The sequence below is a fragment of the Hevea brasiliensis genome, chromosome 11, assembly GCF_030052815.1.
Source record: "Hevea brasiliensis isolate MT/VB/25A 57/8 chromosome 11, ASM3005281v1, whole genome shotgun sequence".
Taxonomy (NCBI): domain Eukaryota; kingdom Viridiplantae; phylum Streptophyta; class Magnoliopsida; order Malpighiales; family Euphorbiaceae; genus Hevea; species Hevea brasiliensis.
This window is the reverse complement of record NC_079503.1, coordinates 4,717,980-4,733,576: the sequence shown is the minus strand read 5'-3', so window position 1 is coordinate 4,733,576 and position 15,597 is coordinate 4,717,980. Positions and strand designations below refer to the sequence as shown.

Genomic DNA, 15,597 nt, shown 5'->3' with positions numbered 1-15,597 from the left:
TATTCTTAATTTTACCGTACATTATTATTTATTCATTTATTTTTTTCAATAAAAATATTTTGATACTCTTAACATAAATTATTATTTTATTTATAAATTTTATTTTATATTAAATCTGAAATATACTAATGTGAATTATATTAGAAGGATTAGATCTTTAGAAGTAAAGAAAATACTTAAGAGAATGAAAGTGGATAAAGCCTATGGACCTGATTAAATACCAATTGAAGTATGGAAGTGTTTGGGAGATACGGGAGTGACATGGCTAACTAAATTATTTAATAAGATTCAAAACTCAAAGAAAATACCTGATGAATGGAAGATGAGTATTTTAGTACCTATTTTTAAAAATAAGGGAGGCATACAGAGTTGCTCAAATTATAGGGGAATTAAACTCATGAACCTATACAATGAAATTGTGGGAGAAAGTTGTAAAGCATTGACTACGTCATGATACTTCTATCTCTCTCAATCAATTTGGTTTCATGCCCGGTCGTTTAACTATGGAAGCGATCTTTCTTATTAGAAGCTTGATAGAGAAATATAGAGATGTGAAGAAAGATCTACACATAGTTTTTATTGATTTGGAGAAGGCTTATGACAGTGTTCCAAGAGATGTCTTATGGAATGTGTTAGAACAAAAGATGGTATCTATTAGGTACATACAAGTATTGAAAGATATGTATGAAATAGCAACTACTATTGTGCGCACAGTGGGAGGGGACACAAGAGATTTTCCGATCTTAATTGGATTACACCAAGGATCAACCATAAGCCCTTACCTTTTTACATTAGTTTTAGATGAATTGAGGAAACATATACAATAATATATTCCTTGGTGCATGTTGTTTGCAGATGATATTATTCTGATAGATGAGACACGAGAAGGAGTCAATAGAAAGGTAGAGTTTTGAAAAAGTACTCTAGAGTCAAAGAGTTTTAAGTTAAGTAGAACGAAGACAGAATACATGCATTGCAAGTTCAGTGAATGTCAAACTGATGATAGAGAAGGAGTTAGTTTGAATGGAGTGGTACTGTTCAAAGTAATCACTTTAAATATCTAGGCTCAGTCCTTCAAATAGACGGGGGATATGGGGAGGATGTTAGTCATAGGATTAAAGCCGGATGGTTGAAGTGGAGACGTGCCACGAGAGTTTTATTTGATCATAAAATTCTCAATAAGTTGAAAGAAAAATTTTACCGTACAGCCATACGACCGGGTATGTTATATGGTAATAAGTGTTGGGCACTGAAAGAGTCGTATGCGTCTAAGATAAGAGTTGCAGATATGAAAATGTTAAGGTGGATGAGTGACCATACTAGACTAGATAAAGTCCGTAATGAGAATATTAGAGAAAAGGTAGGAGTGGTATCAATTGAAGATAAATTGAGAGAAGGAAGATTGAGATGTTTTGGTCATGTGAAGCGTAGTGATAGACCTAAATTGACTTGGAGAAGAGTAGTGTAAAATGACTTAAAAGAATTACATATTTTTGAGGATTCAACCAAAATCGTTTAGAGTGGAGAAAGCAAATCAATATAGCCGACCCCAAATCTTTGGGATAAAGGCTGAGTTGAGTTGAGTATTAAATATGAAATATATTAAAAGTATTAAAAAATAATATTTTTTATATATAAAAAATTAACTTTTTTTAATTATAAAAAAGTGAGATTTATATTTTAAAAATGGGAGTGTATGTATATCTAATATATTTAATAATTTTTTGATATTTATCAAGTGATATATTTTTAATTGTATAATTAAATTTTTATTTTTATTTAAAAAATTTAAATATTAATTATTGTAAAATATTAAAATAAAAAATAATTCACTTTTTAGATAATTACGAGAGGCAAAGCGCCAAAGCAGAAAAGAGAACAGACTAAACGACAATAAGAAATTCAAGAAATCGCATGGATCCACGAATGTTTAGATTTTTATTTTTCAAATTTGGCCCCAAAATAAACTATATTTTTATTTAAATTAATTTATAAGTTGATTTTTATAAATTAAATTAAATATTTTTTAAATAAAAATTTTTATTTATGATAAAATTTTAAAAATAAAATAAAAATAATATAATAAAATATTTTATTAAATTAACTTATAAATATTAAAATAAAAAATTAAGTTATTTAATTTATTTTTTTAATTTATAAACTTAATTTATAAATTAAAAAAATTATTAAAAGTAAATAAATAAAATTATTTTTAAAATTTATAAACTAAAATAAATGTCATCTAAAGTCCATCACAACAGATTTGAGATTTGAATTTAACTTAATCAGAACGGTTTTAAGTGAATTTGAGTAGAAATTGGGTCCACCATAAAGATAAATTTGACGATACGAGAAAAGTGGGCCCCTGCTTACCTGCACATGTCTTCACACGTATAACAAAATCCATACGCAAACGAAACAAAGTCAAACTTCCACATTGTAATACGATCTCAATTTGTAACCTTTCTTTTTAATATATATATATATATATATATATATATATATATATCTAAGCTTTCTTCTTAGAATAATTATAAAATTTATTATTAAGTATATTTTTTAAAATATATAAAAATATTGTCAACCAAACAAGACTTCAATTAAACCTGTAATATATGAAGGGACTTTCGCATTATTATAGGGGGGGTGGATGGATGGTTTCTTTTTCATTTTTTCTACTATGAAAGCTGTGTGTAAATGAAAGTTTTTGTTTTATTATCATCACCTTTCGATAAAGTTAAATTGGTTTGATGAGACACTGAAAACTGAAACTAAGAGACAAGAAGCACCCAACAACAGAACTGGTACAGAGCTTTTTTCCATTTGCAGTTGGAGGAAATTAAAAAGCTGAAAGCTGGGTTCCACAATCTCAAAATGACATGAATTCTACAATTTCTTTCTTATAATCTGCAACAAAAGAAGTGATGAAAGATGCTATCGCCCTTTTTCTAGCTCTTTCACCAAGGTCCAATTTTGACAGGAACCAGAATAGAAATTCTTTTAAATTAAAATAAATTGAATTCTTTACAAAATTCTAATTTGGAGATCTGAAAGTCATCAGCTTGAGATTGTTGACCAACCCTATCGGTAGGAAAATAATTCATGGACACATTGTAGGATATAGATTTGGGTTGTTATTAACTTATCATGCACATGTGATTTGGCAAGATTGAGTCTTTATTTTCTTAGGTAGGTACATCTAGATAGCAACTAGCACGAGCAGTGATGGGCTACTGCTGGGGTTGATTGGTCTCCCACTTTGAAGGACCATTTCGTTGCTAGTCAGTCAAATTTTCAATGGGTAATCATCAATTTCAAAAAGGTGTGGTGACCAAACTCTGCATATGCCATGCAAGGGCCCAGTGAGCCAGTTTTTTTATCTGATATGTGATATTAACAATTGAATACGATGTGCTCTTTCAGCTTTAATAAGATGGACAATGAATTAAAAAAAAACTGACCGTTAAGTATTAAGAATTTCCACAGATCAAAGAATCTCTACTTACGGTGACGTATTGAGGAGAATAACGAGTGTTGTCTAAACAGTTGGCGTATTGAGGAGAACTGCTTGACATGCCACAAGGTTGCGACACTCGGCTGGGACTTGGGAGAAAATGGTACAAAACCGAAAATGAGGCAGATTTGGGCCGAGGGTGCACACTATCAAGAGCAGGAGAAGCTCTTGGGCCAATTTCAGGACCCCATTCACGCATGTGGATTCTTCATGAATGATGGCATCCCTTGTAGGTGGCCATCAGGGCAAAGCTGTTGAAAAGATCCGGATTATCATCTGCAACTCATTCTCATGCTCCGGAAAAGTTTATCAATAGTTTTTCAATTTAGATAATAGCTATTTTTTAATTTCAGTTTATATAATAAACTTTTAAAATTTAATTAAATTGATATTTTTCTTTAAAATTTATAAAATATTCATAATAAATCATAAATTATGAACATATATTTTTTCAATTTTGTGTAATTAATTTAGAATTTTATTTATTTTCAATTTATTTAAAATAAAAATTATACTTTTAAAAATGTCTAAAATTTTTATAATTAATTAATTATTTTATTTTTTTAAAAAAATTAATAATATTATTTTTATTTGTATTAATTTTTAATTCAATCTTAAATTAATTTATTATAAAAATTGATAATATATATTATTTTATTTTATTTTAATTATACTTAAATTCTTTTTTGATAATTCTTTTTTGATACTTGATGCTATTCAAATTTTAATAAGTATAAATAATTTTTTATATAAATTAATATATATATATATATATATATATATATTATTTTTTTCCTAACGTTAATAAAATAATTTTTTATTTTAAATTATTGTTTAACTTTTTTTTGTTAAAAATTATTTATAAATAGCAGTTAAGAAACAGTTTAGGATATATTTATTTAATTATTTGATTTATAAATGAATAATAGTAAATCACAATAAATCAAAAAATTTTAATAATATTAAAAATAAAATTTAAAATTTTTTTAATATAAATTAAAGTTATGGATGCACTGATTTTTTTTTTAATAGGAAAATTAGGTATTTCATTAAAGATCATGACACTAAGGGCCCAAAAGTATGTACACAAACACAATATTGCCATAAAAACTCATAAACCCAATCCAATACAAGAACTCAGATCCACCCATATTGGAGCCCTACTACATAATGGGTTGTGACCCCAATCTCAAACATTAGCCGCCTCAGCAGACCAATGATGCCTCTTTCCTTAGCAGAAACGCGTTGGCAAAGAAATGAGATGTAAAAATCAACGTAAAACACAGATGAAAGCTCACATCAATAAAGAGGAAAGAACAAATGCCTTCTCTCCTTTAACCAATCTATCTAAAGCACACACTTTTCTCTTCGGAGGACACAGGGTCAACAAGTTTTGCAGCAAAACACAAATCATCCAATGTTAGGAACCAGTGCCGGATTAAAATTGGAAAAGCTTAGCATATCACGACATCTTATTCTCTGTGTAGCCCAATTGAAGATGGAGTCGGGACCCTTCATAGTACCAACACTTCTGTTGAAGCTAGCCCAAGAAAAAAAAAATCCCCATAAACAGTCTACTCAGATAATCAATCCATAACCTTCACTTCGAAGCCCATAATCTCATAGACCAATCACAAATCGCAACCCAAAACTATACAACCTACTGAAAGGGGAGAGGAGAACCAGCCTTCCGTTGGTTGGATGGACTTTTATGCGCGCACTGATTGGATGAGTGAAATTAACCCCTCATAGTGAAAAAAGATCAGCAACTCCTCAATCTTTTCTCTTTTGTCATTAGACGACAAGTCGCATAAATAAAGAAAAAAAAAAAAAAGCAAAAACTCAGGGTAAATTAGTTGTATGGGCAATTGGACAAAAAAAAAAAGTTATATGGGCAACATTATTTAAAAAAAAATAATTTCCTTTTAATTAAAAATAATAATTACAAATAAAACTATAAGTAAATATATTAAATAATTTTTTAAAATCCAGTGAAATACCTTATTAACTTTAAAAAAATTATTAAATGAATTCAAAATTTAAAATTTTATTATATTTATATAAATTTAATTAATTATTTATATAAATTTAATATTTTTATATTTATATATTAATATTTTTTCACATGCAAATTAAATTATAAACTATAAAAAATAAACGCACACATGGAACACTATATTTTAATGTTCCGATGCACATTAATTTTTTTTTATTTGTATAATTTCACCGATCTTATCACTTTTTATCACCATCGACGTCCCAGATTAAAAACCCATCAACATCGAACGGCCATCATAAGTTCATTAGTTCACGCCACTAAATAAAATATTGTCTTTGTAGCCACGGTTGGTTCTTTCGTTAGCCTGTGCCAATCTCTTACTCTATTCACCAGCTGAAGAAACCGATGCCTGCCGGCGAGCTACGCTGCCCATCCCCGCCACGAACAACGGTGAATGATTCCTGCATCACCGACAACGATGAGGCCTGGGTATGGACCCAGATCAAATCCGAGGCCCGCCGCGACGCGGAGTCAGAGCCGGCGTTGGCTAGCTACCTCTACTCCACTATCCTCTCTCACTCCTCGCTGGAGCGATCTCTTTCCTTCCATTTAGGCAACAAGCTTTGTTCCTCAACCCTTCTTTCCACCCTCCTTTACGATCTCTTCCTCGACACTTTCTCCTCCGACCCTTCTCTCATCGCCGCTGCCGTCGCTGATCTTCGCGCCTACCGCGTCCGTGATCCTGCTTGCATATCATTCTCGCATTGTCTTCTCAATTACAAAGGGTTCTTGGCTTGCCAGGTACGTAACTAAAATTTACCACAATTTGAACTTGAGAATGTTTAATCTATACAAATTGGATTGAAATTATGCCTTATCTTCTTAGAATTACTATGCAAACATCTAGCAAGACAAAATTTCCACTAAGTTTCTCTTTTTTATTCTTCTCCTCGGAATAGGCTCATAGAGTTTCTCACAAGTTGTGGACTCAGTCCCGTAGGCCACTGGCACTAGCTTTACACTCTCGAGTCTCTGATGTTTTTGCTGTTGATATACATCCAGCGGCAAAGATTGGGAAGGGGATATTGTTCGATCACGCAACTGGTGTAGTGATTGGTGAGACGGCAGTGGTTGGGAACAATGTTTCCATTTTGCACCATGTTACACTTGGAGGAACAGGGAAGGCATGTGGGGATCGACATCCCAAGATTGGAGATGGAGTATTAATCGGTGCTGGCGCAACAATTCTAGGAAATGTGAAGATTGGGGCTGGTGCAAAGATTGGAGCAGGCTCTGTAGTACTTATTGATGTGCCCCCTCGGACCACAGCAGTAGGAAATCCTGCAAGGTTGGTGGGAGGAAAAGGAACACCAGCGAAGCATGAGGAATGTCCTGGAGAATCTATGGATCATACTTCTTTTATCTCAGAGTGGTCAGATTATATTATTTGATTTGCTGATTTGATCTCATATTTGTCCTATATCTGTTTCATATCTTTATAGGTTGCTGTGTATTTCCAAAGTCTCCCTTTACTGGTTGGCTTCGATGGCTTAGATCAACGATGGATAAAACTGATATTTTTCCTACTTTTGCCTGCTTGTATTGAACGGTGAATACGTTTTAGCAGCTAATATAATTAAAGCAGTAAACTGTCCTTTGAAAGTTGCAGAATTGATTTGATTTGACTACGGCTGGGCCTGGACTTTTTTCTCTTTCCTTTCTAGAAAAGATTTTGATATTCCCTCCATTCTGGTGATGCTACAATTCTCCATGAGATGTTTGGTTTCAAAATAATGAACTTTTCCTGTAGTGTTTCACTTCAAGAATTGAAAATCAGTTCTGAATTGAATATCTCATCCTTTGTTTAAATTTATTTATTTATTTATTTTACTTTTTTATGTTTGCATTTTGATCAATACTTTTCTTCTCCATTCATTTTGTATGTGGGTATCATTTTAGCACTATGCAGACTTCCTTTGCACTGAGCGAAGATCTGGTAGTGTAGTGCATGGATATAAAGATTCACGTAGCTTTCTGATGACCTGGTTAGCGTTAAGATGTTCAGATAATGGCTGACTGATAATTGTTTTGTGATTGAATCCATTTGCTTCTGGATTAGGTGTGGTAATGGCACATTCATCATTCTGAAGTATAGACCAATTCATTTGTAGGCATTTTCGTACCTCTCAATCTCATGTCCATGGTTGCCGACAAGTTCCTACAGATTTGTAGTATCATATATCAATCCACATAAATGGGACATTCGGTTCGTGCCTTTGATTGAGAACCGGATTCTCCATTAAGGAAGAATTTGCTTGTCTAACTGAGGAAGTGTTGAAGAAAATTTCATTTTTCATGAATTAGCATATTTAGTGTTATCATAGGTGAAGAGTGAAAGGAGATTTGATCTCAACTAATTTGAAGTTAAGATTTAATTGTTGTTGTTACAACTTGCGTAGTATGATGAAATGGCATGTGGGTATGTAGTGTCCTAACTTATTTTGGAATTAATTAAATGCTTTTTAGGAGATGGTGATTGATAATTACCGATGATGCACTCTAATAATGAATTTTAGACTTGATAGCAAACTCAGTAGTGCTCACATGCTAGGCTTGGTTTTCTGCAAGTACTTAAATGGCTGGTGATGAGCTCTCCAATGGATAATGTTTATATAATGCGCAATATTTGTCATATTTATATAATGTACTGTAAGGCTTAAATTGCTGCATCATGTCCATCCAATATTTTTCAAAAAAAAAAAAAGGCTTTTTAAGTTTTCATTATAAGCAACTATTGAACGTGACAAAATCTTCATGCGAATATCTTATAGAATTAAACTTCCTTTTACAAGTGAGTGAAATATGAAAAAGTTGGCCAAATGTAATTTTAATTACATAAAGCGTGCAAATACACAAAGAGTGGACCATAAAACTTTCTTCTCTCTCTTGTTTAGGAGAGGGAGATTTCGCTGCTCATCTCACTGATCTTCCATGTTTTCTCATCGGATTCCCTTGCCTTAGAGTACGGGAAGGTTTCTAGATGCTGCTTTTGGTTTTGGCTTTGGCCTAGGTTGAGGGATAGCCGTCCGCTAGGTTAGTCTATATATGGGTTTAATATAGTTTCGATTGATCTGTATTGCTGGTGGAAAGATGAGTCTGCTCTCTATGATAAGTGAGTCTCTTTGCTCCGACTGTAATGCAACTCCAAGATCTACTTTTCTACCACAGTTGAGAAGATCTTCCCATTTGACTTGGTATGCTAGAGAACTCTACGACAGTCCCGATTATCGTAGTTGAGTCAAGCTTGAAGTATCTGTCTAGAAGAAGGGAGAACCATGGTGGATTGAGTGGCTGTGCGTTTGATGGACGTCTTTATGCTTTCTTGCGTTGCTGGCAAAAGTTGTTGGCTCCGGTCATTGGCTCAAAAATTCTAGTTGAGGTAAGTGCTAAGGGACGTCGGTGGTTTATCAATGTTGCTTTTTTTGCTGTAACCCTAGATTCTTAGATTGGGGATGCTTTGTGAATTGGATTTGGTTATTGATTTGAGTCAATTTGATAGGTTGGACTTACTATTATTTTTATCACGGGCTTTTATTTCTTTTTTTTTTTTTTTTTGGATTTTAGGACTTTGTGTGTTTGTGTTTGTATGTTTGCCTAATGAGAATGCATTCCCAATAAATAATTCAGATGATAAACTTTATTAGATGTATTTAATATAAATATATAAATTTTATAATTATTAAATTAAATATTTATAATTTAATTTAATTTAATTTAATTTAATTTAATGATTAAATATATATATAAAGATTTAGATTTGAGTTTTTATTTTTTATTTTTTTAAATAATTAAATATTTATAATAAAATTATGTTAATTTATTTATTTAATAAATAAATTTTACAATGTATAATGAGTCTCATAATACACGTGGACCTAATTTAGACAATATTTTCTAAATGGAATTCAATTGGCTTCCTTAAGAAAAAGTGATTCAATTGGCTGGATGGGATATTGTCGTAACGACACCGTTAATTGCCCATAACATAACACCCAACAGTTGCCATTTTAAGGAATTCATCAACCTCCTGAAGATGCTCAGTATAGTTTTATACTAGAGAGAGCTCAAATCAATGGCCTCGATGGTATCTTTTCAACACCCAAGAAACCCAATGATATTTCCTCCTGAAAGTGGACCTAGAGTTGCTAATACAATCCCATACTCTTCTTACTTCTATTGTAGCCTTCAAATCTCTCCACCTTCTTCTCTAAACCCAAGTAAACTCAAACCCCTGTGCTTCTACGCGGCCTCCAAGGCGAGCAACTCCACTGCCAAGGTTTATCGCCGCCAGAAACACAAAAACCCTCTAAATGAAAGGAAATTTAACAATGATGATCAAAATGATGATGACCCATTGCGTGGAAACTCCTCAATTGTCCTTCCAACCGTTGATTTGATGAGTTTGTGCAAGCAAGGCAAGATTAAGGAAGCATTGGAGTATGTTGGTCGGGGTGCTTTTGCTGATTATAATGTCTTTGGTGCTCTATTGGATTCATGTGGGAGTTTGAAGTCGCTTGATATGGGTAAACGGGCACATGAGTTATTGAAACACTTACCGTTTGCTGGTGATATCGAAATGAACAACAAATTGATTGGAGTGTATGGGAAATGTGGTAGTATGAGAGATGCACACCGGGTGTTTGATAGAATGCGTGAGAGGAACATGGGTTCTTGGCATTTGTTGATAAGTGAGTATGCAGCGAATTTGCAGGGCGAAAATGGTCTGTTGTTGTTTGAGGAGATGAAAAAATCGGGGTATCATCCCGATGAGGAGACTTTTTTGGCTGTCTTTGCAGCATGTTCTAGTGCAGGAGCCGTTGAAGAAAGTTTGTTACACTTCGAAGCAATGAGGAGTGAGTATGGTATCATTCCTGGGATTGACCATTATCTTGGGATAATTAATGTTCTTGGGAGTGCTGGTCATTTGTGGGAAGCTGAGGAGTTCATTGAGAGAATGCCATTTGAGCCCACAGCAGAAGTTTGGAGGGCTCTGAGGAATTTTGCGCAAATTCATGGAGATATTGAACTTGAAGATCATGCTGAGGAGTTGTTGGTTGCTGTAGATTCTTCTGAGGCCAGTGCTGACAAAATCACGCTGCCTCCGAGGAAGAAACAATCTGCTACAAATATGATGGAGGAGAAGAATAGGCTGGCCGAGTATCGGTGTACAGAACCCTACAGGGGAGAGGGGTACGAGATGGTGAAAGGTTTAAATGGGCAGATGAGAGAAGCAGGCTATGTTCCAGACACAAGATATGTGCTTCATGACATTGATGAGGAAGCAAAAGAGCAGGCCTTATTGTATCACAGTGAGCGCTTGGCAATTGCTTATGGTTTAATTAGTACTCCTGCAAGGCAAACTCTTAGGATCATGAAGAATCTTCGTATATGCGGTGACTGCCACAATGCAATAAAAATTATGTCAAGGATTGTTGGGAGGGAGCTTATTATCAGGGATAACAAGCGGTTTCATCATTTTAAGGACGGCAAATGCTCTTGTGGGGATTACTGGTGAAAATGTTACTCTTTGATGCTATACTGTTGTGATTGTACATGCCTTTAAGTAACACATGTATTTTATCACTGTATTACGGGCAAGAAAATTTGATTTTCATTTAGGGATTACAGAACATTGAGGTGGGCATTTTTTTTTTTTTTTAATTTTGCCTTAATTTTCGATAGTCGTTGTATAAAGGCTCTAGGTACCGGCACATATCCACATCAGTCCCAGTAAGACGCACATAAAAAGCACCAAGTATTCGCACATATTTGTGATCGTCGTTTTTGATGAACTCGACGACGATGTCCTTCTCGGGCTGGGTTTGCAGCATCTTCATGACCAAGCACATAAAAGGTGTAGGTTTGCGGCTGCCACCGTAAGTACCACCAAGATGGTCGAGCTCCATAGCCTTGTCCACAAGCGTCTCCGCAGTTAATCCGAAGCATTGCTCCTTCCAGTAGGTGTTCTGGTAAATCTTAGACCTAAGAATCTTCTCCACCACGTTCTGGGGGTTCGTGCCCCTTATGCTCTTGGCCGCAGGATCGGTGCGGTTGGCCATGGATGGATCAGAAGTCGAAAGATTCGAATCAACCTTCCTTAATCCTAACCCTAACCCTCAAAACGGTGGGTTTGAGGTGACATAGCCACCATTGAGGTGGGCATTTTGCTTGTAGTAGATTCCAAAAGTATATTAAATGGACAAGAAGTTGTGACATCCACCTATAATGACATTTCTACACTGTCTAATCTATCGACTCTACTTGAAAAAATCCCTCTAATCTGTTATACCGAAACTTAAGCCTGAGAAAGGTATATAATCATTGCGCATAAATTCACCATGCAGAAAGTATTTGTACAATGTGGACTTTATCGATGTTAAAAGTAAAAAAACTTATGTACTATATATTTGGAACCTGTCTTGAGAGGACGTGCTCATATCTTTATGAAAAAATTACTTCAAATACAACATTTGCCGCCACAGTATCTGTGAAACTACATATTATACAAGGTTATTGAAGGGTGATGGGGATGGATATTACCTAGGGGATGGATATTACCTATGTGCTGGTGGCATTATACAGCTTGAAAGAATTGAATGAGAATCTGAATTACTTTAAGAATATTAAATGGGGTTAAGAATTTGTAAATACATCAATTAAGAGTGAATGGATGGTTGACTGTTTCTATTGTCAGTCACAACTTCTATAACATCTCGAGATGGAACTCTTAGACATGATTTCATGAGGTCATAAACTGTAAAACCAATTGCAACAGATGGCACAACCTGACAAGGAGCAAGCCAGAAAATTTGTAAAGCATTTAGTTAAATAGAGGACACAGGAAAACGTAATGAAAATAAAACAAAGGCAGGGATTTGACACCTTCAAGTAGTTGATGCTCAGCCCTGAAAATAACTGCTTCCACCCTTGTGTTTGGACGATCATAACCAGGGTTTCCATTGTTCCTTTCAATTCTGCCGAATTTGACGTAGCAAGCCTTTGTACCTATTAACATGATTTCATGATTTTTCCCAGTTTCAATTATGATTCCAAATTCAGTGGACTTTGCACCTAGAAGCAAATTACCTGCATTTGCCTTCTTACAACATCAAGAGGGTATGTGAAGGTCTGTCCCATCAAACCAGCAACAGATCCACATACCAGTTTCACCAAAATATCTTTCTTGTGTTCCTCAGGAACATGGCGCTTCATTTCCTCATAGAAGTAAAATTTCAAACCAGCATAAGGGAAGATTCCATAAAGGGATGGAGCTGACAATGGTTTACAATTATTAATTGTAAAATCCTTAAAGGAATCTACAGCAGCCATTGAGACATACAACAGAAAAACTAAATACAAGGTCTATTGTAACACATACCCACACCACGATAGAGACCTCTTCGCCCAGATTCTTTCAAAATCTTCAAGAAACAATCATAGATTCCTTTATATTCTTGTTTAGTACTAACTATCCCTTGAACATTCACTTTTGATGAATTGACAACCTGCTTTATCAAATACAATTCATTCTAGGTGAACATAATTAGTGTATATGGAGAGTGGGAAAGGGAGAGAAAGGCATCCTCTTAGCTACATGGAGCTTACTGGGACAAGCCAAACCCTGGGGATGGTGATGCTGTCACTGAGTAAATGTTATTTGTGTGTGCGCTTTTTTCCTTTTTTTTTTGGGGCACCCAATTTAAAATATTTACCTGATAAGCTAATTTAGTTCTAACCAAATCAAGAGGATAAGTGAAAAGCACAGCTGTTCCTCCAGCAAATGATCCTGCCACAAGATCAAGTACAGGACCCCTCCCAACATTAGGAAAAGTATGGATGATCCATCTACGATATTGCTCATAGGTCATATAATGCAAGGCTGCATAGGGAACGATTCGAGCAACACTAGCACCATTCCCTCTGGAGAAAATTAATCCACAACATGAATGAGTAAAACCACAAAAAGAAAAACATAGATCTTAACAAAAAAAAAAAAGACAATGACTCAGTGATCCACCTGTAGAAACCCATAATGCCTTCTGTCTTTGCAATCTTTTTAATGGATCCAAGCAGTCCTATAGTCTTGAATTCGTCTCTTCTGGTCTAAAAAAGACAGATAAATCAGCTCTTGTTTCAGTCTTTAAGGAATCTAAGGTTACCTAAATAGCATACAACTTTTATTTACTGGCAACGTGAACCCTAGAAGTAATTAGAATTCCATAACAGAGAAAAAAAAAATCCAGATATGCATCACATATATCTGCAACATAAGTCCTCTTCCTGCAGACCAACAAGCGATTTATTTACTTCACAACTTTTCATTGAACTAATATACCACTACAGACCTTTTCACTTGATTCTCCGCTCACTTAAAATAGTTACTACTTTCTTTTCAAAAAGTAGTCTTATTTAGCCAAAAGTCTTCCAGAATGCATTTTGATGCAGAAGTATTGCTTCAGTCAATCACACTCACCCACACTGAAAAGTAAGAAACAGAGGCAGTGGTACGAATATATTGCTTGTAAGTATTACTTGACAGGAATTACTATGCTTTCTCCTGAGGTGAGGCAGTTAGCCTTGTGATCTACGTCATTTATAATTAACTATGCCCCTAGAAATATCTTGATTAATTGGTTTACTATTGGTAGCCATAAAGGGTTCCATCCATGTCCATTCACATAATGAACAATATTCTTGATTTAGTTCACCGATAATTTTCATAGTTGTTAGGTCTAATATGCCATTATCAACTCATGAGAACTTATCAAAGAGTTAAAGTCAGAAAGAATAAAAGTAACAAGACATACAAAAGTGATTTTTTCCATATAATCACTTCAGATTCAATACACCATTCCTTTCTCCAAATCTACATTCTCCTTATAACCTGCATCTCAATGATTGCAGTCCATCATCCCAAAATCATGTAGGTTAGAATGAGGAAAAAAGAAACATCCAACCACACTCACGAATTATTCCAATACAACTCTATTGAAGACCAATTGCAAAACTATAAAACCAACAACAACAGTTTCTGGTATCAACTTTTGCAAATAGGGCACAGAGAAAGGAAAGAATCAAGTCCATCAACAGAAAACCACAAGATAGAAACGTAAATTTTCAGCTGAAACATTAGAAGACATGCAATCTTTTTGCAGAAGTATCAAAGATCTAAATGCCTCATTTTTAGGGCTGTTCACAACTTCACATCCTAGAACCCTATAAAACACACCATCATTCTTATTTTAGCCAATGTAAATGTTTTGACACTTCACACCATCATTTATTATATAGAATTAGATATCAATTGATTTCCTAATATATCTTATTAGGAGATCAACTAATATTGACAATTTTCAATAAACTGGGTTTCGAAAAACACAATTTTCTCAGCTTATGTAATCAAAATTCAACTCAAGTCAAAGCAAGTCCATGCTCAATTGAAAACCTAATTCTCTCATAACAACACCCATTAAGAAAGAAACATAATCATAACCAACAAAAATAAAAAGAAGACAAGAACCAGCATAAATCTCTAGAAAACACAAAATTAACCCAGAATCGGATTCGAAGTTAATTGTAATTTCTAAACCAAGGACCAAGCGTTGATTACCTGAAACAAAATCTTCACACGTTCAAGGGGAGCAACAACAGTCTTTGCAAGGCCACCAGCGACACCCCCAGCAACCAACTCCTTTGCAAACACAGGCATGGCCTCTATTACCCCATCCAAAAACAAACCCGTCTCTCTTTCCTCTCTCTTCTTTGCCATGATTCCACAGAAAGAAAAGAAAGAGAGAAACTTGAAATTTATTAATAGCAAGCCATGATTGACTGGTCTGAAGGAAAACTTGGAAAGGAGTCTGGGCACACAAAGAAGCAGAGAAACGTTTTTGTTTAGATGGCCATTTTATATGTTTTGGACAGCCGACAAGTCAGAGAAGCCCACGCACACATTAGATTCCTATGTCTCATGAGAGTAGAGAGTGGAGAATTATTATTGGCCTTGAAACTTCAGTTGAAAGAT

General features: G+C 34.5%; 4 protein-coding genes across 4 annotated transcripts; 2 read left to right on the top strand and 2 right to left on the bottom strand.

The window, feature by feature from the left end:
* Positions 1 to 5,844: 5,844 nt before the first annotated feature.
* On the top strand, positions 5,845 to 7,175 carry LOC110659284 (serine acetyltransferase 5). Its single transcript, XM_021817165.2, has 2 exons — positions 5,845 to 6,314; positions 6,473 to 7,175. Exons 1-2 carry the CDS (start codon positions 5,919 to 5,921, stop codon positions 6,962 to 6,964), a joined length of 888 nt encoding a protein of 295 aa, XP_021672857.1. The 5' UTR covers positions 5,845 to 5,918; the 3' UTR covers positions 6,965 to 7,175.
* A 2,389-nt stretch (positions 7,176 to 9,564) lies between these two features.
* Positions 9,565 to 11,205, top strand: LOC110659281 (pentatricopeptide repeat-containing protein At2g15690, mitochondrial). Its single transcript, XM_021817162.2, has one exon. The coding sequence runs from the start codon at positions 9,646 to 9,648 to the stop codon at positions 11,086 to 11,088; it is 1,443 nt and encodes a 480-aa protein (XP_021672854.2). The 5' UTR covers positions 9,565 to 9,645; the 3' UTR covers positions 11,089 to 11,205.
* Positions 11,206 to 11,230: 25 nt separating this feature from the next.
* Positions 11,231 to 11,812, bottom strand: LOC110659283 (pre-mRNA-splicing factor 38-like). Its single transcript, XM_021817164.2, has one exon. It carries the CDS (start codon positions 11,630 to 11,632, stop codon positions 11,231 to 11,233), a length of 402 nt encoding a protein of 133 aa, XP_021672856.2. The 5' UTR covers positions 11,633 to 11,812.
* Positions 11,813 to 11,977: 165 nt separating this feature from the next.
* Positions 11,978 to 15,546, bottom strand: LOC110659282 (mitochondrial carrier protein CoAc2). Its single transcript, XM_021817163.2, has 7 exons — positions 15,184 to 15,546; positions 13,591 to 13,676; positions 13,286 to 13,493; positions 12,952 to 13,078; positions 12,660 to 12,844; positions 12,456 to 12,578; positions 11,978 to 12,358 (listed from the first exon to the last, which is right to left on the bottom strand). The coding sequence occupies exons 1-7, from the start codon at positions 15,340 to 15,342 to the stop codon at positions 12,230 to 12,232; spliced, it is 1,017 nt and encodes a 338-aa protein (XP_021672855.2). The 5' UTR covers positions 15,343 to 15,546; the 3' UTR covers positions 11,978 to 12,229.
* Positions 15,547 to 15,597: the final 51 nt, after the last annotated feature.

Bases quoted from the DNA above. Each gene is read 5' to 3' on its own strand.
- LOC110659281 (XM_021817162.2), top strand. From the start codon at position 9,646: ATGGCCTCGATGGTATCTTTTCAACACCCAAGAAACCCAATGATATTT.
- LOC110659282 (XM_021817163.2), bottom strand. From the start codon at position 15,342: ATGGCAAAGAAGAGAGAGGAAAGAGAGACGGGTTTGTTTTTGGATGGG. The intron at 13,677-15,183 runs GTAATCAACGCT...TGTCTTTTTTAG, and splicing joins GTGTGAAGATTTTGTTTCAG to ACCAGAAGAGACGAATTCAA. The intron at 12,579-12,659 runs GTAATTTGCTTC...TCATGTTAATAG, and splicing joins TTGTAAGAAGGCAAATGCAG to GTACAAAGGCTTGCTACGTC.
- LOC110659283 (XM_021817164.2), bottom strand. From the start codon at position 11,632: ATGGCCAACCGCACCGATCCTGCGGCCAAGAGCATAAGGGGCACGAAC.
- LOC110659284 (XM_021817165.2), top strand. From the start codon at position 5,919: ATGCCTGCCGGCGAGCTACGCTGCCCATCCCCGCCACGAACAACGGTG. The intron at 6,315-6,472 runs GTACGTAACTAA...TCCTCGGAATAG, and splicing joins AAGGGTTCTTGGCTTGCCAG to GCTCATAGAGTTTCTCACAA.